This window comes from Callospermophilus lateralis, unplaced genomic scaffold, assembly GCF_048772815.1.
Source record: "Callospermophilus lateralis isolate mCalLat2 unplaced genomic scaffold, mCalLat2.hap1 Scaffold_138, whole genome shotgun sequence".
Taxonomy (NCBI): Eukaryota; Metazoa; Chordata; class Mammalia; order Rodentia; family Sciuridae; genus Callospermophilus; species Callospermophilus lateralis.
The window spans coordinates 1924715-1949066 of record NW_027512535.1 but is presented as its reverse complement, the minus strand read 5'-3'; the positions used below and the strand labels follow the sequence as shown (position 1 = coordinate 1949066).

Here is a 24352-nt window from a genome sequence, read left to right as displayed (position 1 = left end):
TGGTGTACTTGGTCAGTGCTGCTGAAATTTGACAGTTGAATCTAAACCTACCACACCCCGGTCTCAATTTTTCAACTACCGCTCACTATGATGTGTGCTAGCAACTCATCTGAACTTTACCTGGTAACTTACCACTTCCGCTAGCCAAAAGTAGGTTTCTTGTGATATTGGCTATGATACAAGAGCTGGGTATGGCATGCTGATTACTTTCCACTCTAATGTTCTCTGCAAAAACTGCCTCTTTGGGAGCCAGGACCTGTGAGGATGATCTTACAGAGCAGCAATTGAGAGCAGGTAATTATTTTCTTTTCTCTCAAAACCTTGCCCTGTTCTAAATGAGTTACATATGTTACTCTTATAATTTTTTAATTAATGTCCCTAAGAATTGCTATAATTATATATGATCAAATTTCTTACACAAATAAGTAAAAAGCAAAATCAAATATATCTATATTTGGAAGCATATGCAAAATGACTTCAATTTTTAGAGTTTTAGGTTCACAGTGAAATTAAGAGAACAGTACAAATTTTATATATCTCCTATGCCCTACAATGCATGGCCTCCCTCATTATCACGATCCCATACCTGAGTGGTACATTTCTTATAATTGATGAACCTGTATTGACATAATTAACATCCAAAGACCATAGTTTACATTAGGGTTCATTCTTGGTGTTGTACATTTTATGAGTTTGGACAATATTTTAATGGTATGTATCCATCATTAAGATAGCATGTAGAATGGTTTCACTGCCCTAAAAATCCTGTATGCAAATTATCCATTATTTATATTTCTTTTTTGCCTATCCCCCTACTTCACCCTGTGGTTATCCCTGATCCTCAACTGTGTCCATCATATTTCCAGAATGTAATATATATGAAATCATATTGTATGTATCCTTTGCGGATTGGCTTTTTTCACTTAGTAATGTGCATTTAAGTATATTCCATGTCTTTTCATAGCTTAATAGCTGATTTTTGTAAATCAATGAATAATACTTCATTGTATGGATAGTTGAGTTAATTTGTCCACTCATTTAAGAGCATCTTGATTGCTTCTGAGTTTTGGCAATTGTAAATAAAGTTATTATAAATATCTGAATGCAGGTTTTTGTGGAGGCATAAATTTTCAGTTCCTTTGGGCAAATTTCAGGGAGCACAATTTCAGGATCACATGCTAAGAGTAGGTTCAGTATTATAAGCATTTTGCATTTCCACCAGCAGTGAATGAGATTCCTGTCACCAGTATTTGATGTGAGTGTTCAGGATTCTGACCTTTCTAATAGGTGTACAGTGGTATTTCATTGTTTTTACTTGCCTTTCCTTGACAGCATCTTTTAATATATTCATTCATCATCTGCATATCTTTTTTGGTGAGATTTATCTTAAGGATTTTACCCACTTTTAATTGAGTTGTTTGTTTTCTTACTATTGATGTCGAATATTCTATATCTTGATAAAAGTCTGAGTTTTAATATTTTACATTTTGATAATTTTTTTTCTAGAATATGTGTTTTGCAAATATATTTTTCCAAACTGTGGCTTGTTTTATGATTACCTAGGCAGTGTCTTTCATAAAGTAAAAAAATTTAATTAAGTCAAGTTTACCAGTTCCTTCTTTCATGGGTCATGTGTTTGTTATGTTATCCAAAAAGTTGTCATCAAACAAAAAGTCATCTAGATTTTTTTTTCTTTCAGGAATTTTAAAGTTTTGTGTTTTGCATTTAGGTCTATTATTCATCTTGAATTAATTCTACTGAAGGATGTAATATCTGTGTCTAGATTCATTTTTTTGCATGTGTCTCTAGCTTCTTAAAGATTAAGATTTGTAATTTTTCTCATCTACATTTTTAAGCTGTGAAATTTCACCTAAATGATCTGTTTTATATAAAATATCTTTCAACAATCCAGAGATTATTTTCAGTAATTAATGGAGTCATTGGAATTTTGTAGCCATGTCAACACATTCATGATTCTCTGTGCTTTGCATGTGTACATGTATATGTTAAAAATGGCAGTTGCACTTCCTTAGCTGCATTACATTTAGGTAACTTAAGAGGAAATTTACCCATGTTGATATAACACACCTCATTTGTTTCTGCTAAATTAATATGACCTCGGTTGCCAGATTTATACAATTGAAATAATAATGTGCTATATTATTACAAAAAGTCCTTTGCATCCATGATGGTATATTGAAATATTTTTTTTAAAAGGCTTTGCACGAGAAAACATCCCTTTACTATGAGGAATCCCTCTTTAAAAATTTCAGCTTCCAGGTGAAGCTTAGTTTACCTGTACATGTCTCATGAATATTTTTCAAAATGCTGTATGTTATTTTCCCCTACAAAACTAGATAGCACATTTAAGATACAATAATATAAACTCAGTCTCCCTCCCTCTACCTCAAATTAATAAAGGTTTTATTAATGACTTTTTGCACAATATGGCAAAAATAAGACTTACAACAAAAACATTAAGTTAAAAAGAGACAAGTCCCCATCAATACATTTCTTTAATGCTTTCTAAACAAGGACACTAAAACTGTCATACTCACCTCAATCTCTGAGAAGTTTTAGATTTAGATCTGTCTATGCCTTCTGATTGTTTTCATCTATATGTTCTACAGAGAAGTCAAATACAAATTCCAAACTGAATTCCTTTCTGCAAAATCATTTCTAATTTTCTGCATCTCAATTTATGACATCAGGCCATTGATATACTTACCCAAATAATTAAACTAGCAGCTGTCAGTTTTACTTAAAATGTTGATGAGTTCCTTCTTTGTGCGTGGGACTTCTGGGCACACATTATGAATAAGGTATATCAGTGACCCTTATATTAAATGACACTTCTAGATAAATAAACAACAAGAAATTTTTAGACTGCAATAATTATGGAAAAGGATGTGAAAGAGGTGATATACCAGAGCAGAGATTCTTAAGGTGTACTCCTCTCATAGACAGCAATAGCATAACCTGGGAACTTTTCACAGAACATATTCCTGGACCCACCCATGACCTAAATCAGAAACACTGGGAGTGAGATCTAGCATCGGTTTTTACAAGCCCTGCAGGTGATGGTGAATCCTGCCCAACTCTGAGGACCTGAGTGACAGGTGATGCTCTACTTTAGTAGCAACAGTCAGACAGGTTATTTTAGGAAGTGACAGGTTACTTGTATCCTGAATAAGGAGCATGTACCAATTATGCAAGGAGTCTGGGAAAAAATATTCCTACAAAGGTAGGAAGAAGTTGGTTATATTCCAGGAAGAGAAGGAAGGCTAGGAGAAAGGAATATTAGAGAGTGGAGGACCAGCAACATCCAATGTGGTACGAAAAGTAGGTAACGGCCTAATCATTCCATCCATAGTGAGGAGTTGATGTATTATACTAAGTGTAATAATAAAGGGTGCCAGAAGAGCAGGTTGATTTTCCTTAGCTTTACGGAATAAGTTATGGGAAAGCATGAGTCAGTCTTACTTATTTGTGAGACCATTACAGTAATACAGATAAGTTGCTAACGATACTGGCAAGGGAAATGCAAAGTAAATAAATGCAGTATGAACTAAATATTTTGGAAGTAGAAGTCCTTCCAAGGACTTGTTGATGGATATAATGCATGTGATTGGGAAAGAGAAGAGTCCAGAATGGCTTGTGGTGGATGGTGGCACCATTAACTGAAAAGATGAAGTTGGGAGAAAAATGGAGTGAGGGACATTAAGTTGAAGAACTCTGATTTGAGCATATTGAGTTTGCTGTACCTGTTAGACATCAATGTGTATGTATATAATGTAATTTAAATCTATAGAACTAGATGAAATCAGATAAAGAGATAATATAAATAAGGAAGAGGGCTTGGTACCAATGGGGGAGGTGCTTGACATTTGGTATTTAATGAAATACTGAGTCCCTACCAAAAGTAAACTTTTAGAGTGAACTTCTAGAGACATAGGATAAAACCATAGTAGTCTAATACAAGGAAATCCAAGAGAGGTGCTTTTTGCCAGAGATAAAGAGTAGCAACATCCGTTGATGAAAGTAAGTTAAGTAAGATGCAGAGAAGTGACCTTTAGATTTTATAGCATGGAGGTCATTAGTGACTTTGAGAAAAGTACTTAGAAAACAGAAGCTACACACATACATTTAGAGAGGGCTGAATGATGAGTGTGATTTTTCAGAGAGAAAATAAACACCTTTTGAAGTTTTATTGAAGGGCAATAGAGGAATGGGATAGAATTAGGACTACTCCCTTTCTTCACCTAATTTTGCTTCCTAAATTTAATTTAACATTCTAACTAAAATATATCAAAGGACTACTATTTTCCAAGCACTGTTCAAGGTGCTTCTTGCACAAAGATGAATACATCACTGTTTTCAGAAAATGTTTACCTATTAAGGCAAAGCAGAAATATTAATATAATTTTCATATACTATTATATAGGTACATTGTTTGATTGTTTGACATCAATCTACAGGAAAGAAAAAAAAACTTACCCCAAAACAATAATCTTAGTTTGAAGTTCAGAAAAGACTTTTTGTTGAAGAAAACAATGAACAGTACTAGTATCAATACAATGATCAGTTTTAGTATTTATTTTATGCTAGGCTCTGTGTTGACTTATTTTTATACTTTAGCTCATAATAAGCATATGGAGTAGGTATTATTAACTCTATTTTTCCAGATCTTGAAACTGATATTTCCCAAGGTGGTCAGAAAGGGAAAAAAGTGGGAGTTATACTATAAAGAAAAGTTGTTCTAGATAAGATTTTTTTTAATTTTTATTTTTTTTATTGGTTATTCAAAACATTACAAAGATTGCAGAATCACATCGGTTACACATCCACATTTTTACATAATGCCATAATAGTAACTGTTGTATTCTGCTACCTTTCCTATCCTCTACTATCCCCCCTTCCCTCCCCTCCCATCTTCTCTCTCTACCTCTTCTACTGTAATTCATCTCTCTCCTTATTTTTTCCCTTCCCCCTCAAATTCTCTTATATGTAAGTTTGTATATCAATGAGGGTTTCCTTCCATTTCAATGCAATATAGGAAATATAATGATAAGTATAGGGAGAAAGAGGACATTACGAACAGATGGATGTTGGTTCCACCGTGCTTACAAAATATGAGCTGTACGAGAAGCATCAGCATGACCTGGTGTCTTGTTAGAGTTGAAAGTTCACAAGTCTTACTCTCAACTTACTAAATTAGAAACTTTACAGGTGGTGCCCAGCAATTGGTTTTAACATGTCCTCCAGGTGATTCTGATGTTTTAAAGTTTGCATATTAGTTGCTTGGTATGAAATGAAGAGAGATGGGTGTACACCAGGGCAGAGGTATTCTTGCTTTGCACAGAAGGAGCATTCTTTTTTTTATGTGATAGGGGTCACTGAATACTTTAAGTAGAGGAGTCAGTATTAAGTAGAAAATATAGAGGGTAGATTTGAATGGAGAAGAACTGAACAAAGGGACCTTGGAAAAGTCCAGGAGAAAATTCTCACAAGCCAGTTATCTTGAATAGAGATGCTCTCTATATAAAACTGAAGACATTTAAGTGACCATCCTCTATTTCTCTTTTACATGATCACTCCATGGGCTTTGAAAGTATGCTGTGTGTTTTCACTCATATGAAAGCTCAAAAAGTTCATCTTAAAGAATGGAATAAGGTTTGCTAGAGACTCAGAATTGTAGGAGAGAAGGGTTGGGGGGAAGTTGGACAATGAGTTCCAAAATGCAGTTAGATAGGAATAAGTTTTCATATTCTGCAGCACAGTGGGGTGATTATCATTTACAACAATTTAGAATATATTTTGCAAAAACTAGAGGAGTTTGAAGTTTCCCAACTCAAAGAAATTATAAATGTTTATGGAGACAGAAATCCTAATTACCCTGGTTTGATCATTACATGTTATACATGAATAAAGTATATCACTACACATGTATCAAATTATCACATCTTACCCTATAAAAATGTACAATTATTATGTGTGAATTGAAAAAAATTAAAAATTGTACAGTATTTATTAGAAAACTCAGAATTGAGGGTTCCCAAACCCAAGTGAATACTGAAACAGGGAAACGAGCACAATTGGCTGGCCTTAGATGAGAGGAATCTCATTGAAGTAGATTTGCTTAGAAATTGTATATTATGATTTTGTAGGATAAATTGAAAGTGGTTTTCCAATCATTATTTTGTTGTTCAAATAAAATATTCTAAGCTAGTCATTCAAAAACTTCACTTTTAAATATAGTTGGTGTGTGGGTGTAGAGTAACATAAGATGATCATTTCAGGCATGTTAAAAATGCCGGGGGAAGGTAATTATATCATACTTCTGTAATATAAGACTACAGTATTTTGTCTTCTTTCTATTATCCTGTAACATTTAAAAATGAAAATATCATTTGTCTGAAAATTGGGAAATTCTAGTGGAACCTAATGCACATTTGTGCTTAAGTAAGATACAAACATAGATTTTATTTTTTATATTCCGTGAAGCAAAGGATAATTAATAATACACATTCCGTGAATGCATCAGTACTACGAAATGCTATAATACTTTCATTTATTATTGTATGTAACAGTTTAGAGACAGTGATGAAAATGAAGACTGCTTTAGCATCTTTATTTTTGGAATCTTATGTAATGTTTTTATACCTTCAGTTCTAAGGAGTTTAAGACATTTAATATCATATATTTTTCCCCTGTAAAACATCTAACATTTTATGGTATTTTACAATGGAGGAAATGTGGTACTTGGAAATTAGAATGTAGGTGTGCTCCCTCCCCTGACCCCAAATCTAAACCTATAGGTTTTTCCAGAGAAAGTGGTTTCTTCACATTAATTCTCATGACTCTAAAGTCTGTTTATATAATGAATGTCAAATTTATTTCTAAAACTCTCTTTGAGAATGAAAGTGACCTTTTATTCTGACATATATGAAACTTTATGGTGTGTATAAGTTACTTTGTGATCATTTTTTGCATGATTAAAAATTTGCAAAGTTCTTATGGCTCCAAAGAGCCTACCTGTAATAAACAGCTTTTGCCTTCTAAACCACAAAACAGGTCTGAATTGCTTGAGCATTACAGCTAATTGCCTGCCTACTTCAAAGGAAGAACCAAAAAGAGAGAGAGAGGAAACAAAAAGTCACAGAAGCAGAGGCATTGCAGGTAAATCCACCTCTGAGGGTTATGAGTTGTGGCTTGGAGGAGCCAGGCAAAGTTATGGCCTCAGAACTGCTGTTTGCGATTAAGTTGATGGGGAGAGTCTATCCCACAATCTTTCCCTGCTGCTGACACAGAGTCTTTGTTCACATTCAGATTTCTCAAACTGTTGCCAATGTAAGGCGGAGGTCAGACACCACAGTGATGTATAGAAGAACATGTCTGGGAATTTCTCTCACACTTAAAACACATACCAGAAAATGAAGAAGAGGACCTTGCAAAATCTGTCTGATGAGACCCAGATTATACTGTAGCTTTTCTTTTAGTGCCTTCATAATTTTCTTTTTCTTCTCCTGACACACAATGTTTTATTAATGTGAGTTGCGATAGCCCTTACAATTTTATGTGCCCTCAAGATAAGGACACTCAGTAGCACTCTGACACTTCATTTTCCAGCCCTGGGGGAAAAGTCCAGTAAATCTTCTCAAATAAGTCTTGCATCCCTTCACCACAATAGTTGAAAAGAAATTGTCACGGGCCTGACTCTGGATATCATACCACATTTGTGGGCGTGACAGAACCACAGCCTTCCAGCTTTGTCTGGACCACCATACTCACCAGTCCAGCCAGTGCTGGAAGGAGGGATCCTGAGTTGGATCAGTAACTGATGGTCACTGATGGGTGAAAGCAGGAGAGAACCAGAAAAGATTCTTTATCCTCTTATAGTAAAATCTCCATGTGTTTTTGCCTGAAAGGGAAGCTTCCCCCAAGCCCTCAGATGACTGATGACCTTCATTGGGGTCTCCCCTCTGCTTTTGTGCAAAGTGCAAAAATAGAATAAATGAATTCCTATGGTGCCTCGGAGGACTCACAGTTGAACCAAACTCTTATTTGAATGTATTAAATGTCCTTGTTTTCCCTTTAGCTTTTTGGAGTTTCCTATAGAGCCCAGAACTGTTTCCCCTCTGTTGTTTTCCTACTCACACAGTTGCAGAGCATGGCTGGCAAGTGAGGCACTAAATATAATTTTTTTTTGTGCTCAGCTGCTACATATGACAGTGGATATTTCCTTCTGCTGTCAGAATGTTATTAATAAAACATGGGGTGTGGAGAGGGCCACGATTTCCCCTTTCAATCACTATAGCATTTGCAATGAAAATTGTATTCAGTGTGTAATTTTCAGTTAATGCTTGACACTTAAAATGTCTGTAGCAGTGTTTTGTATGGTTATTGAAGGGTTAATTGTATCATGTTCTCTGCATAAAAGCTGTGCTTATCAAAAGCAAATAGAAGAGTGTATGCAAATGTGTGTCGATGACCTTTTGCCTTTCCAGGGTTAATTTATATGGTCATTAAAGATTTTATGAAATTGAGCAGCCTAGTGCTTCAAATCCCATTTTACCTTCTTCTCCTAATTTATGTAATTCACACCTGAACCGGGGAATATGATTTTTATTTTTTGTGCTGCAATGAAAACAGCATGCCATGCTGTGGGGAGTTGAGAGCCTGGTTATCTGGCATTACTCAGATTGCTAAAAATTCATTAAAATGTGACATCAGCACACTGAGAGACAAATGATCACAGGATGAAAGAGAACAGTGGGCCTTTCACGGATTAGTGCTGCACAGCCCCAGCATAGAGGCTAACTGCATAAACAGATTAATCCACCAGCAGTGGCATAGCTAAGATTTACAGAATAATTAAATAGGTTTGAGTTACTATGAGGATTTCCATGTAATCTAGCTGGTGTGAACCCGTGAATGAGGTGTGGGGTGATGTGGTTGTCATAGAAGTATACCTTGTTATGTCCTATATGCTCTATATAGTTTTCCCTATTAAAAAAAATATATATATAAAACCCCCCACTATAACTGAAGCTTCAAACTCTTCCTCTACCAAAATTTCACAGAATTCCTCTGAGGTCTGGTATCTGAAGGAAGAAGTAATACCTGTCTTTTATTTAACCCACTGTTACCACATTATTTCACTAAGAATTTTTGCTAAGAATCTGATTTGTTCTGACACCTATTCAAGTTCATGGAATAAGGTCCATGTTGTTAGAATGTTCTACTGTTAAAAGTACAGAAATGCCTTCCACCATTTTTTTTTATCTTTTCAGCTTAAACTATATCAAATTATACTAAAAATGATTTCTTTCTTTTTTCTTTTTTTTCAGTATAGATGCAGGCTCTCAGTGGATTAAAAATTTTGTTATTTTAGATAAAAAATTGCATGGGTACAGTCAACATGTTCTAATATGGACTTTTACATAAATGTGTGTTCTCTCTTTTGAGTAGGAATAGCTACAGACAATTCATGAATAAAGTTCTAACTTGGCCACCAAGTTTATTTTAGTGTGTGTTTTAGTTTTTTTCTTCTTTCTTCAATTGTATTCACTGGTCTCATTTCTTAACAGAAGAACAAAGTGAGGAGATAGAAGGAGCTATTAAGCCCCCAGCAGTGGCCGAGGATGATGAGAAACACACAAGTGAGAGAGACAATGGTGAAGGCAAGAGCTCCCATAAAGATTCTGGTAAGATACTCCACTCTTTCACCTTTCATTTTCCTCTATCCCTCCATTTGCTGCAATCAGCCCTTCCTTCACTCCCCCCCCACCAAGCTTATTTAAAACTTTTATTTATTTTAAACTGTCTGAACATTCCTACTACTATTCATTGCATGTGCATTTTGCATGTGATTTCTATCAGTAGCCTCCCATTGACCTATTTTTAATCATAACCATCTGACAGAATAGATGTGGATAAACTGAAGAATATTACAGGACAACCAGCGAGATTATTTTTTAATCAAGTCAGTTGGTGTCCTCGTAATTTTTTAAGCGCCTTTCATTAATCTTAGCTATACTTGTGATTCCTCTGATGGAATATTAATTTTTCATAAGCTTAGGATTAGATATCACTTGAATTTTTTCATTCAGTCATATGTACCCCTGCCCAAACCATGTAACCCTAAAAATAAGTGCTATTTTTCCTCTTTTTTTCAAGCTACACTCAGGAATTTGCCCTTTTTAAGGGCATCTATTTGAAGCATTTCAAACAAAATCCAGTGAAAAAGTTTACAGATGATTCAGCCTAAGAAAGAGGAAATATCATTGAAAAGGGATTAGGTGCTGGGTAATTTTGATCTTCCAGAATAGACAAATCCCAGTAATGAAAGCTACTGTCTTTGAAAACAAACTTTCATGTCATGACATTTACTTGTGCACAAACAAACCCTAGGCCAGCATCTGGTGTAGATACCTAAGGCTTTTTCTGTGTTTGATTTGGCAAATATATGGCTTCATCCATGCTTTGTATGTATGAGATGGAAATCTATGGTCGCAATGAATATTACATTGGCTACTTTTGCTGTACGCTATACCTAGTTTTATTTTGTTGGATTCATTGAAGCAGAAGAAGTGCTGAAACGGGTTCAAGCCTATTAGTTTCAGGTAGTCATCTATCTTTTCCTTGAATTCTAGTGACAGCTGCATATAAAGGAGCTTGTATTCACTATGAAGATATTGGGTTGAGCCAAATGTATCATTTTTTACATACAAGTTTATTTAAATCTGAATTATCCTATATTTGTAATTCCATCTCTTCATGTCTAAGTTTTACATGCCATTCAAAAATGATCTAAAGTGGCTCCCTGCTCCCCCACCCTCACCTTTTAATACTAAATGTCTCAGAGGATTCCAGGGAGAAAAGTGCCTTTGTTATTTCCTTCTAGGATGTGGTATCTAACATATGATTCTAATTTGATTTAAACAAAGAGGATCTAAGGTTGGTGTTGAGCCTAAAGTAAAATCTCTGAAAAGATGCCATAGCAGTATAGTAGCAGGCTGCCTCCTGAGGCTATTGACAAGGAATTTGAAGAACCTAGTGATCAGTTAATGTCAAGGGTAGTACTATCTAAACTTTATTTGAAAAGGATTGGAAATAGTAAGGTGGTCCATTTACTCTCTTTAGGATGGACGTCATCAAGACTAGTTGCTTGATTTGTTCAGGGACAGCAGGATCTATCTGTATTTAGTGATGACTTTCTCAGAGTAGTACAAAAACAGATTGCAAAGTGTATCCTTCTTATTCTTCAGAAGCCTGTGTAAAACACCCAGATATCACATTATCTTTTGCTGAGCACCTATGTAATACTTTGTTATAGGATGTTATGTGAAGTATGAAATATCTAATGTCTAGTACCTTGTGAAGGATGGATTCTGGGAATCCTTTGAAAATGGATCTAATCTTACCATTGAGGAAAGAGTCTTGCTTTGAACATACCACAGATGCAGGGCTCTACCTCCACTGGTGCTGCTGTTCACTGCTCTGCATAAATAATGGACCCAATGACTCCCTAACGGCCTGATGAGTTATGGTCCTTCCTTGGGTGCCTAATTGTACAATACAGACAGGACTCGGGTGTCTGAGAGGACACAGAATATTGCATAATGGTAGTTATTTAAAACAAATTTTATTCCCATAAAAAAGCTTCCCCAGGTGTATCTGCAGGGATAAAAATTAGCTCTAAGCAAGGAACAACTGAAAGCAAATGCTGAGATGCAAATCTTTAGCTTTGAAATCTCCTAGCCTTCAAGACAGTTCTTGTTATTGGAAATTAACATGAACTTTTTAACAAGGTTTTATGCTTTTTAAATTGACAATTATTAGGTTAAAAAATTATTACATGGAATTTTTTTCTTTGTAAATATTTCTAATGATTAAATAGCAATCCACATAACATATCCTATATACATATATATTATATCAGTTAAAATTGTCAAAAGAATATTAGCAAAATCATAAAGTAATTACTATCTTAATATGTTAGATGGGAAAACAGTTTGACCCCACTTAAACATAGAACTTTTTTTTTCTTGAATTTATTCTTTAATAGGCAAATCAACTCGGAATGCATAGCATATATATGTACATACATATACCAATATGTATAATATGTGTATTTGTGTCTGTATATACAGGCTCTATACAGCAACTACCTACAAATATATACTACGTGTACACACAACTAATATATAGGCACACAAACACATATACACTCCACCTCTCCCCACTTTCCAACCCATGAGCTCATGGTAGGAACCATGTTTTTCTACTTATCTCTAAATCAAAATACCTAGAAATGAACTGTTCTCAAAAATATTCATTGAACTAAATGTGAAATGATCTAAGGACATGAAATATTCTTTATACATTCCAAAAAATTCAATAAAACATAGAACTTTTTTAAAATGAAGGAATTAACACACGTTAGGAAGGCTATGTTTGTGTAAGCTGTTGTGCTGTGTTACTGACACTAATCTGTAGGACTGGAGCTCTCAAAATGAGACGTGGCAATATGCAAGTTATATTTGTTGAATATTCATGCATAATAGAAAAGCCTCCTAATGCTTCATTTATATTGTCATTTAAATCTAGTGCCACTTTAGATTAATTATAATCCAAATTATAGCTCTGTGCAGTACAAGAATTAATATAGAGTTTATCCAGATTAATACATTTGCATTGAAAATGTAATATGTCTCTGCCGTGGCTAAGGGGACCACTTTTTAATAAGGGAGTAAACATGAGGAAAGATGGAAATTAACCTTCATTATTGCAATTAAAATTATCCTTTCATTCTACTCTCATTAGAAAGAATACTGTACTGGTAATTATAATTTAGAGTTACTTAGAGTTGAATAACATCTGTTATATCCAAGTTTTATAGTATTCAAACTTTACCAAATATATTGACTCATAAATAAAAAGTCAGTGTTTTGTTTTATTGTTTTTTTTTCAAGATTTGCTAGGGGTACACATGCATTATTGGATTTTCCTCACTTGTTATGAGAATAAACCATTTTACAACCTTCTGTATTTTAGGGATTGAGAGTTATTAAGTAGGTGGCATCTGAATTGAAATGAATTATGTCATTTTTATATTAGCAATCTCATGCAAGTTAGCTAATCCTATAACTGACAGATAATCATTGGCTCATCTATGTGGTAGTGTTTATTTGTAATTTGACTTCATTTTTTAGTTAAAATTCATTAAAATGACATTGTTCTTTGAGAATATTGTGGTGTCCTTTATGACACAAAATATATTATGATCTATTTCAATTTTTTTTCTGGTCTAGGGTAACAAACTGGGTTTATTTCAAATTTAAGTTTGCAAATACAAACTAACTAATCACAGAACATTATCAGAACCTTCCTAAAATTAATTGGCCTTTATCTAATAAAAGACATGTCTAGGAAATTAGAATTCAGGAAAAACAACCAAGCAAATTTCCTGTACTTTGCCAGGAATGGCATAATATTATACTCGAGATAACACCCCTCTGAGTATAAAAGACAAATATATGTAAACTGTGTCTTCTACTGTCTTTACAAATAGTCCTCCCAGGGCTGGAGTTGTGGCTTAGGGGTAGAGCACTTGCCTTTCATGTATGAGACCCTGGGTTCGATCCTGAACACCACATAAAAATAATTAAATAAATAAAAATAAGGATATATTAAAAAATAGTCCTCCCAACCTCCTCAAGCTTAAGAGTCATTTTTGTCATATGTTATTATACTTCAGAATTCTCTCCTTCTACTTACAATTAGTTATTTTCATTTCTAGGGCACATAGCTAAAGTTAGGCAGGCTAGCCTTTATTTATAATTTTATAGCTTCTTAATTTAAAGCAAAATGGTCTTTGGAAACTTCACAGCTTATGTGAAAACTCATGGTTCAATGAATACAGTTAATTAGCCAAATAGCCCTATAATAGTTGAAACTTAAATTTTCCTTTCTTGATGCAACACAGAACAGTATTTTAAGATATTTTTAGTTGTAGATGGATGTAATACCTTTATTTTATTTATTTATTTTTATGTGGTGATGAGGATAGAACTTATTGTCTCACACGTGCTAGGAAAGTACTCTACCACTGAGCTACAAACCTAGCCCCCAAAGCAATTATGTTTTTGATGAATGTAATAAGCATAAAATAAAGGCAATATATCCTTAATACACAGGTATAAATTATACAAAAAAACACACATCACTGTATAGGCTTAGTAAAATGTCTCAAATCTTGAACTTAATACTTTTTTATGGTTTTGTTTGTTTGGTTGGTTTACTGGGGATTGAACTCCTGGGCAATCTACCACTGAACTAAACCTCCAGCCCTTTTCACTTGTTATTTTGAGATGATGTCTTGCTGCACTGCCCAGGCTGGCCCCAAACTTGCAGTCCTCCTGCCTCAGCCCCCTGAGCTGCTGAGATTACAAGCAGGCACCCTAATGTATGGTCTTTTATACTCTTTTATGATATCAATGTCAGGATAAGATACACATTTGTGTGTGTGTGTGTGTGTGTGTGTGTGTGTGTGTGTGTGTGTGTCTGTGTATGTGTGTATTTTTAATTAAGCCCATGAATATACATTTAATAAAAGTTTCTGGAAAGTTTATTCTATTTCTGATGCTCCAATTGGCCTACAAGTAACAAATGTCATGGACATTTTTTTTTCAACTTTTTTTGTGATAGTCTTGAATGGACTTATAATTTTGTCTTGTCCAATTCTACTAGGAGCAAAATATAGTGAAAAGGGGTACATCATGGTGTATTCATCTTCTAAGGAAGCATATTCTTACTCATTAATAGAAACTTTTAAAGAAAAATTTCACAGGCGAAGGCAACTGATAGGCACTTGCTGATTCTAATGACAGTCAATTTTGCACAACTTGATCTGATACGTAAACAGAGAATTTGCAAATATTAAATATCATATTGTTTTTGTAAATTTTTTAACATCTAGTAAGCATAAACTATATTCTGCCTTTCCTTTGAGAAAGAAAAATGAATTTTTATTAATTGTGAGATGAACATCCCCAGTTTTAGCACATCTTTAGGTATCAGATAATCAGATACTTTTTAATCAATATAATGAGACTTTAAATTTATTTCAAATTTAAGTTTATTCAAATACAAATGACACGTTATTTTTTAAACATCTAAAAAGAATTTGAATTTCTCTACAGCATATGCAAAAAGAGAACAAAAGTGTTAATTAAAATAAAATCCAATGTTTATAAATTCAGAAATCAATATCAATGTAATCTGTAGAAAACTCAGCACTAATTCTGTATGTCAGGAACTAATTCAAACCTAAAGGAATAAAATTATTGTCATTATATCATTTAACATTCTATTTTAATTTAGTCTCCTCAGTATAACCCTTGAATTTGTTATGAATTTGAGATTTCTGAATTTATTTATATGGTATATATTATGCATCAGTACCCAGAGTAAAAATATTGTTCATTTTTATTTTGTTTCCAAAACATCCTTGACCTTATTTTTAAATTAAAAGTGGGTTATTTTGAAAAGAAAGAAAAAAAATCACTTTAATTTATTCATTTATATGAACTGCATGTTGATTGAAGAAAAATCAAGATAAATCTTCATGCACAGCATACAATCAGATTACGCCTGGACTATATATTTATGCGGGGTCTGATAGCAATCAATGGTTTAGCTTCATTGCATTTCAAGATGTATTTGCACCCAGTTGTCCAGTGATAGTGTCCTCAACCTGGAAATAATTTAGTTGCAAATTGACTGGAAGATGGTGAAAATTGAAAGTTAAAATTAGAAATACTCATAATAAATAGCAGAAAAAAGGTCAGATGATGCCGTGCTATGATGAGATTGGAATGGCTGGTAAATGAGGTTTTGTGTTTGTCGTGAGATGTATGTGACATGCCTACCCAATGTCTCTGTAATATCCAGCCTCACAGAGGAGATTATCAGGCAAATTGATGCTGGAAAGAATTTTCTGTTAGATTGGGAAATTAGAATTGTGCTCTTTTCTTTGATGTGTGTGAGACTCCACCATACTACATTGCTCATCTGGGCAAAATTTTAAGTCGTCTTTAACACCAAGTATTTGGATTAACCTCATAAAGCAATTGTCTTCTTAAGATTTGTCCTATAATGCTGTGTGTACAGCCAAGTGCTAAAACATCTCCAGCAAAGACAATATCCCTAATAGCAATAGCAATAGCAATGTAATGTATGGTTTGCTTTAACAACCTTTTGATTTTTAAATCCATTAATGATGTCAAAATATTTTAGTTCCTGAGTTATATCAAGCCAGCTCTTCTCAGAATTTTGAAATATTCTCTTCATTCAGAGATTTTGAAAAGAAATAGCTGATTATATATTAGTAAAAATAATGAATTTGTGTATTTGTGAATGGGAATAGATTGGTTTTAATGCGATGAAGGCATTCTGGGACACCAGAGAGCACACGTTATTGATAAACCTCTCAAGGCCACCTAGGGTTATATAAACATGAGACAGGAGTACATTTGAAAATATATTTATAAAGTCTACTTAGTCAGTGGAAAAAAAAGATGTGTTTCTTGTCTTTTGATCTGAGCATCATTTAAAAGTGCTTGGCTAATTCTTTTTGTGACTCAGTTAATTGAGAGTCAGTTATTTGAAAAACATAATTTTCTATTTATGATATAATGTTTATAATTTGAGTTCCTCTATTCTTTTTGCAATCAGGAATAATCACACCAGAGAAGGAGCTAAAAGTCAGTGTAGCAGGGGGCACCCAGCCACTCCTGTTGGCTAAAGAAGAGGATGTTGCAACAAAAAGTTCAAAACCTTCAGAGGAAAATAAATTCTGTCATGAACAGGTAAATAATGTTGTTTTCCTTTGTTGTGGAAATCTCTTTTTGTTTGTCTGTTTGTTTACCTGTTACTAATAGTTTAAGAGCCCCCCAAATTCCATGTGATTGAAATGCACATAGACATATCCAAGGGCAATATTATTAACACTTGGTATTACTGCCAAAGTTCTGAAGTCATCAAAATACATTAACTCACAGGGGTCATGTTTATTCAATCTTTTCCAGTTCTATCAGTGTCCTTATTGTAACTACAATAGTAGGGACCAAAGTCGGATCCAGATGCACGTGCTGTCGTAGCACTCAGTGCAACCAGTCATCTGCTGTCCTCTCTGCCAGGACGTCCTCAGCAACAAAATGCATCTCCTGCGCATCTCACACACTGCATTTGCGCAGTGTGTCTCCAGATTGTGTGGAGAAGCTGCTTATGACACTAAGGATACCAAATGTTGATGCATGTGTGACATGATCTGGGTAAACTATCAATGCAAATATGTAATTATGGGTTGGTAGAAATTTATTTCTTCTGAGCTACTGAAAGGTCTTTTATTGACTGTGTTATAGAAATCACAGTGGAGGCCCATTTGTGGTCTCTTTTGCTTAGAGAAAAAAAAATATGATACAAAGCATAGCCTAATTAATTACGTATTTTGTGTTCTTTTTATATCTGTAATGTTAATCAAATGACTCATGTGGGCACTTTGCATTTCAAAGTTTCTTGATTATCATTATAAAAAAATAGACCTACAAAAAGCTTGAAACCATATTTAAGAGAAAGAAAAGAAAAGTACAGCATTGTAACAGCATTGGTCTGAAATCTGAAGGGATAGATGTCCCTGCTTTGGTTGGAAAAATGCAAATGGGATATGCTGCTGCCAAATGGGATAAGTGATGGAATTTATAATTTTCTGGAGTACATTTAACTTGGAACCCTTTTGGTTTTTAAAGGTGCCTGTCCCTGACATGATGATGCCAAACAGTATGTTGCTGCCAGCAGCCACCTCTGAGAAGTCAGAGCGGGACACACTGCAGCCATGACAGCGGAGGCATCTGGGAAATATACAGGTATTCCAGCTTATGATGAAGATCTGTGGAAAAAGCACTTAGGGACTTGCCCTTGTGGCAGTGCGCCAAGATTCTTACCATTAAAGATTTATTTTTAAAAAGCATGAAGGGAAGAAAATGTACAATGTTTCCGTGAGCCTTATTTTCCAAGACATATTTGACAACTGGTTATCTCCACCTATCATTGAGAAATCTAATTGCTGAACAGCCAAGAATATTCTATGTTGTTTTAATTAACTAACACCAAGATTATGGCCCTTGGTATCATGCCAATTGTAGCATAGTGTATTTTTTTTTTACTTTTGACTTGTTTTCTTCCCTATCCTGAAATTCCCCAAGATTGATGATGAATTCTTACTTATTATCATGTTTTCAGGATCTAGTCCTGTGCTGTTAGTAGTTACTTAGTAAATATTTAAAGTAATATTTAATTACTTAATAAATATCCAAAGAATCAGTTAAGTCACAGATCTTTATATTTATCCTATTTACAATCTATTGATATTGGAGCCATAGATTTCGTAACAGAGGTTTGTGCTTTCTCTGAACAGGTGAAAGCCCAATGGATGAGAAAAGTATGGCAGGTCTTGAGGATTCAAAGGCTAGCTTGGAAATAAAGAGTGAGGAGCAGAAACCAGCTAAAGAGCCCCCAGAAATATTGGAATGGAATAAAAATAGCAGTAAGGATGTGAAAATCCCTGACACACTGCAAGATCAACTAAACGAACAGCAAAAATGGCAACCTCTCTCTGTTTCTGACCGCTATGTTTATAAGTATTGCTGTAACCATTGTAGCTTGGCTTTTAAAACTATGCAGAAGCTTCAGATACATTCCCATTATCATGCAATTCGGACTGCAACAATGTGTAACCTCTGCCAGCATAGTTTCTGTACATTCCAGGCTTTAAAAAAACACTTGGAAGCAGGCCACCCAGAACTGAGTGAAACTGAACTTCAACAGCTCTATGCCTCCTTGCCCGTGAATGGTGAACTTTGGGCAGAAAGTGAAGCTATGGCCCAAGATGACCATGGCTTAGAACAGGAAATGGAGAGAGAGTATGAGGTAGACCATGAAGGGAAGGCAAGTCCTGTAGGAAGTGATAGTAGTTCTATTCCAGATGACTTGGGCTCTGAACCAAAGCAGACCTTACCTTTTAGAAAAGGGCCCAATTTTACAATGGAAAAATTTCTTGATCCATCTCGTCCATATAAATGTACGGTGTATAAACAGTCATTCACCCAAAAGAACATTCTTTTGGTCCATTATAATTAAGTCTCTCACCTGCATAAGTTGAAAAAGGTTTTGCAGGAAGCCTCCAGTCCTGTCCCACAAGAAACCAACAGCAGCACAGACAACAAACCCTACAAGTGCAGCATCTGCAATGTTGCATACAGCCAAAGCTCGACATTGGAAATCCACATGAGGTCTGTGCTCCACCAGACAAAGGCCAGGGCTGCAAAGCTGGAGCCCAGCGGGCATGTGGCCAGTGAACACAGCATTGCAGCAAACGTAAATAGCTCTTGCCAAGGGATGTTAGATTCCATGAGTTTAGCAGCAGTCAACAGCAAAGATACCCACTTAGATGCCAAAGAATTAAATAAAAAGCAAACTCCTGAATTAATCTCTTCTCAGCCTACACATCACCCACTGCAGTCACCAGCACAAATTCAGATGCAACTGCAGCATGATTTACAACAGCAAGCTGCATTCTTTTAGCCACAGTTTCTAAACCCAGCCTTTGTGCCTCATTTTTCCATGACTCCAGAAGCACTGCTGCAGTTTCATCAGCCTCAGTTTCTCTTTCCATTCTACATACCTGGGACGGAATTCAGTCTGGGTCCAGATTTGGGCTTGCCAGGCTCTGCCACATTTGGTATTCCGGGCATGAGGGGAATGGCTGGCTCCTTGCTTGAGGATCAGCAGATTCAAACGCAACATCATGTTGGCCAAACTCAACTCCAGATTCTACAGCAGCAAGCACAACAGTACCAAGCCACACAGCCCCAGCTGCAGCCTCAGAAACAGCAGCAGCAGCAGCTGCAGCCACCACCCCAGCAGCAGTAGCCAAGCAAATTATTGAAACAAGAGCAAAACAATCTAGCCAATACAGACTGCCAGATCATGAAGGACCTACCATCTTATAAGGAAGCAGAAGAAATTGCCGAAAAGCAAGAGAAACCAAAGCAAGAATTTGTAAATGAAGGTGAAGGACTCAAAGAAGGCAAAGACATAAAGAAGCAAAAATCCTCAGAACCATCCATCCCTCCACCCCGAATAGCCTCAGGGGGCAGAGGAAATGCAGCCAAAGCTTTATTGGAAAACTTTGGTTTTGAATTAGTCATCCAGTATAACGAAAACAGGCAGAAGGTACAGAAGAAGAACAAGAGTGGCGAAGGGGAAAACACTGACAAACTGGAATGTGGAACGTGTGGTAAATTGTTTTCCAATGTTCTCATTCTGAAGAGTCACCAAGAGCATGTACATGGGCAATTTTTTCCCTACGGAGCACTAGAAAAATTTGCTCCTCAGTACAGGGAGGCCTATGACAAGCTTTATCCAAATTATCCATCTTCCCCTGAAATGCCACCGCCACCTCCACCTCCACCTCCGCCTCCTCCCCTGCCACCAGCTCCCCCACAGCCTTCTCCCCTGGGTCCCATGAAAATCCCAAGCACGGTTTCTACCCCTCTGCAAGCTCCACCACCCACTCCCCCGCCCCCCTCCGCCACCACCTCCTCCTCCTTCCCCTCCCCCTCCACCCCCACCTTCTGCTACCCCCCCCCCATCCAGCTGCCTGTTTCTCTGGACCTTCCGCTCTTTTCTTCCATCATGATGCAACCAGTGCAACACCCCACACTCCCCCCACAGCTTGCCCTGCAGCTGCCACAGATGGACACTCTCTCAGCAGATCTCACTCAACTTTGCCAGCAGCAGCTCGGGTTAGATCCAAACTTCTTAAGGCATTCTCAGTTCAAACACCCCCGGACAAGAATTACAGATGATCAACTAAAAATCCTGAGGGCTTATTTTGACATCAATAATTCTCCAAGTGAAGAACAGATCCAAGAAATGGCAGAGAAATCTGGCCTTTCTCAAAAAGTTATCAAACACTGGTTTCGAAATACCCTTTTTAAGGAACGACAGAGAAATAAGGATTCACCATACAACTTCAGTAACCCTCCAATTACTGTTTTGGAAGATATCCGAATTGACCCACAGCCCGCCTCTTTAGAACATTACAAGTCGGATGCCTCCTTCAGCAAAAGGTCTTCGAGGACCAGGTTTACCAACTACCAGCTGAGGGTTCTACAAGACTTTTTTGACACCAACGCTTACCCAAAAGATGATGAAATAGAACAACTCTCTACCATTCTTAATCTAACCACTCCGGTTTTTGTTGTATGGTTCCAGAATGCCAGGCAGAAAGCACAAAAGAGCTATGAGAACCAAGCAGAAACTAAAGACAATGAAAAGAGAGAACTCACGAACGAACACTACATTCGAATGAGCAACATGCAGTACCAATATAAAAAGTGCAATGTGGTTTTCCCCAGGATCTTTGACTTGATTACACATCAGAAAAAACAGTGCTATAAGGATGAAGATGACGATGCCCAAGATGAAAGCCAGACGGAAGACTCCATGGATGCCACAGATCAGGTGGTTTACAAGCATTGTGCGGTGTCTGGACAAACGGATGCAGCCAAAACCTCCACTGTCCCTGCAGCAAGTTCTGGCTTGAGGACTAGCAGGCCCTTGATTTCGTCACCCAAACCAGAACCTGAGAAGGCTTCTCCAAAACCTGACTATCCCACAGAAAAGCCAAAGCAGAGTGACCCTTCACCCCCTTCTCAAGGCACCAAATCAGCCCCATCGTTAGCATCGACTTCAACAGACCCACCGCAGGCGCCCACCGCCCAGCCACAGCCGCAGCCACCCAAACAACCCCAACTTATTGGAAGACCTCCTTCGGCCTCTCAAAACCCAGTCCCTTCCAGTCCACTGCAAATTTCCATGACTTCTCTCCAGAACAGTCTACCTCCACAGTTACTCCAGTACCAATGTGATCAGTGTACTGTTGCCTTCCCAACGCTGGAACTTTGGCAGGAGCACCAGGACATGCACTTCCTCACTGCTCAAAACCAGTTCCTTCACTCTCCATTCTTGGAAAGGCCCTTGGACATGCCCTACATGATATTCGATCCCAACAACCCTCTGATGACTGGACAGCTGCTGGGTAGCTCTCTCACACAAATGCCACCTCAGACCAGTTCCTCCCACGACGCTACCACCCCAGGCACTGTTGCTGCTTCCCTTAAAAGGAAACTGGATGACAAAGAAGATAATAATTGCAGCGAAAAGGAGGGTGGGAATAGCAGTGAAGACCAACACCGTGATAAGCGCTTGAGAACCTCAATCACCCCCGAACAACTGGAAATACTCTATGAGAAATATTTGCTAGACTCCAATCCTACCCGCAAAATGCTCGATCATATTGCACGTGAAGTCGGGCTGAAAAAAAGAGTCATGCAAGTCTGGTTCCAGAATACACGTGCACGAGAAAGGAAAGGCCAGTTCCGGGCAGTGGGTTCAGCACAGTCTCATAAACGGTGTCCATTCTGCCGAGCCCTGTTTAAGGCAAAGTCAGCTTTAGAAAGCCACATTCGCTCTCGGCACTGGAATGAAGGAAAGCAGGCAGGTTACATCTTGCCACCAAGCCCTTTAATATCCACAGAGGACGGAGGAGAAAGCCCACAGAAATACATTTATTTTGATTATCCATCTTTGCCATTAACTAAAATTGATCTATCGAGTGAGAATGAATTGGCTTCTACAGTGTCAACACCTGTTAGTAAAACAGCAGAGCTGTCACCGAAGAATCTTTTAAGCCCTTCTTCTATTAAAGCAGAATGTCCTGAGGATGTAGAGAATTTAAACGCCCCTCCTGTCTGGATATGATCAAACTAAAGCTGACTTTGATGAGACTTCGTCCATCAATACAGCTATCAGCGATGCCACCACTGGAGATGAGGGAAACACTGAGATGGAAAGTACCACAGGAAGTTCTGCAGATGTGAAACCAGCACTCTCTCCTAAAGAGCCAAAAACTCTGGATGCTTTGCCAAAACCAGCAACCACACCCACAACTGAGGTCTGCGATGACAAATTTCTCTTTTCACTTACCAGTCCATCAATCCATTTCAATGAGAAAGATGGTGACCGTAACCAAAGCTTTTATATCACAGATGACCCTGATGACAACGCTGATCGCAGTGAAACCTCCAGCATAGCTGACCCCAGCTCACCGAATCCATTTGGGTCTAGCAACCCTTTTAAATCCAAAAGTAATGATCGGCCAGGTCACAAGCGTTTCAGGACCCAGATGAGCAATCTTCAACTCAAGGTTCTCAAGGCTTGCTTCAGTGACTACCGAACGCCAACCATGAAAGAATGTGAAATGCTGGGCAATGAGATTGGTCTGCCCAAACGGGTGGTCCAGGTGTGGTTTCAAAACGCAAGGGCAAAAGAAAAGAAATTTAAAATCAACATAGGGAAGCCTTTCATGATCAATCAAAGTGGAACGGGAGGCACCAAACCAGAGTGTACTCTCTGCCGGGTGAAATACTCTGCCCGCTTGTCCATCAGAGATCATATTTTCTCCAAACAGCACATTTCAAAAGTGAGAGAGACCGTGGGCAGTCAGCTGGATCGGGAGAAAGATTATTTAGCTCCAACTACTGTTCGGCAGCTGATGGCACAGCAAGAACTTGATCGAATAAAGAAAGCTTCAGATGTTCTGGGCTTAACTGTACAGCAGCCAGGCATGATGGACAGCAGCTCCCTCCATGGTATCAGTTTGCCAGCAGCCTATCCGGGACTCCCTGGCCTTCCTCCAGTGCTTCTCCCCGGGATGAACAGTCCATCCTCCTTGCCCGGATTTCCACAAAATTCAAACAGTAAATCATTTAAAGGAAAGTCAGTTTGGTTAATAGATGGCACTAAGAAGTCAATCACAAGTGACCAAGAATAGGGTAAATTTGGATTTCTTTTAATTTCAGTAAGTGAAACCAAATAAATTATAAATTATTTCACACACACACACACACACACACACACACACACACATATATATATATATATATATCTAGAGAGAGAGAGAGAGAGAGAGAGAGAGAGAGAGAAAAGAGAGAGGAGAGGAGAGAGAGAGTGCTCTAATAACCAAGAAGTAGATCAACCTGCACATGAAGAAAAATAAAGACTAGATAGATCATAGCAGATTCTTAGCAATGTATTGATTAATTTATCATATTTTTTACCTTAGAAATATTATTTGTATATATCAATTTCAAAACTCATTTCAAATGACGTTCCAACACAAACATGTTGCATAATATTTGATATACCTATTAAGAATGCAAAA

At 37.0% G+C, this 24352-nt stretch overlaps 1 protein-coding gene across 1 annotated transcript; it reads left to right on the top strand.

The window, feature by feature from the left end:
* The first annotated feature begins 218 nt into the window (after window positions 1-218).
* LOC143389388 (zinc finger homeobox protein 4-like) lies at window positions 219-23962 on the top strand. Its single transcript, XM_076842491.2, is given in 11 exon segments — window positions 219-294; window positions 9591-9707; window positions 16741-16874; window positions 17094-17234; window positions 17236-17313; window positions 17814-17886; window positions 17889-17930; window positions 18482-20646; window positions 20648-20704; window positions 20707-22877; window positions 22879-23962. Coding segments are annotated over 11 exon segments (6138 nt in total).
* Window positions 23963-24352: the final 390 nt, after the last annotated feature.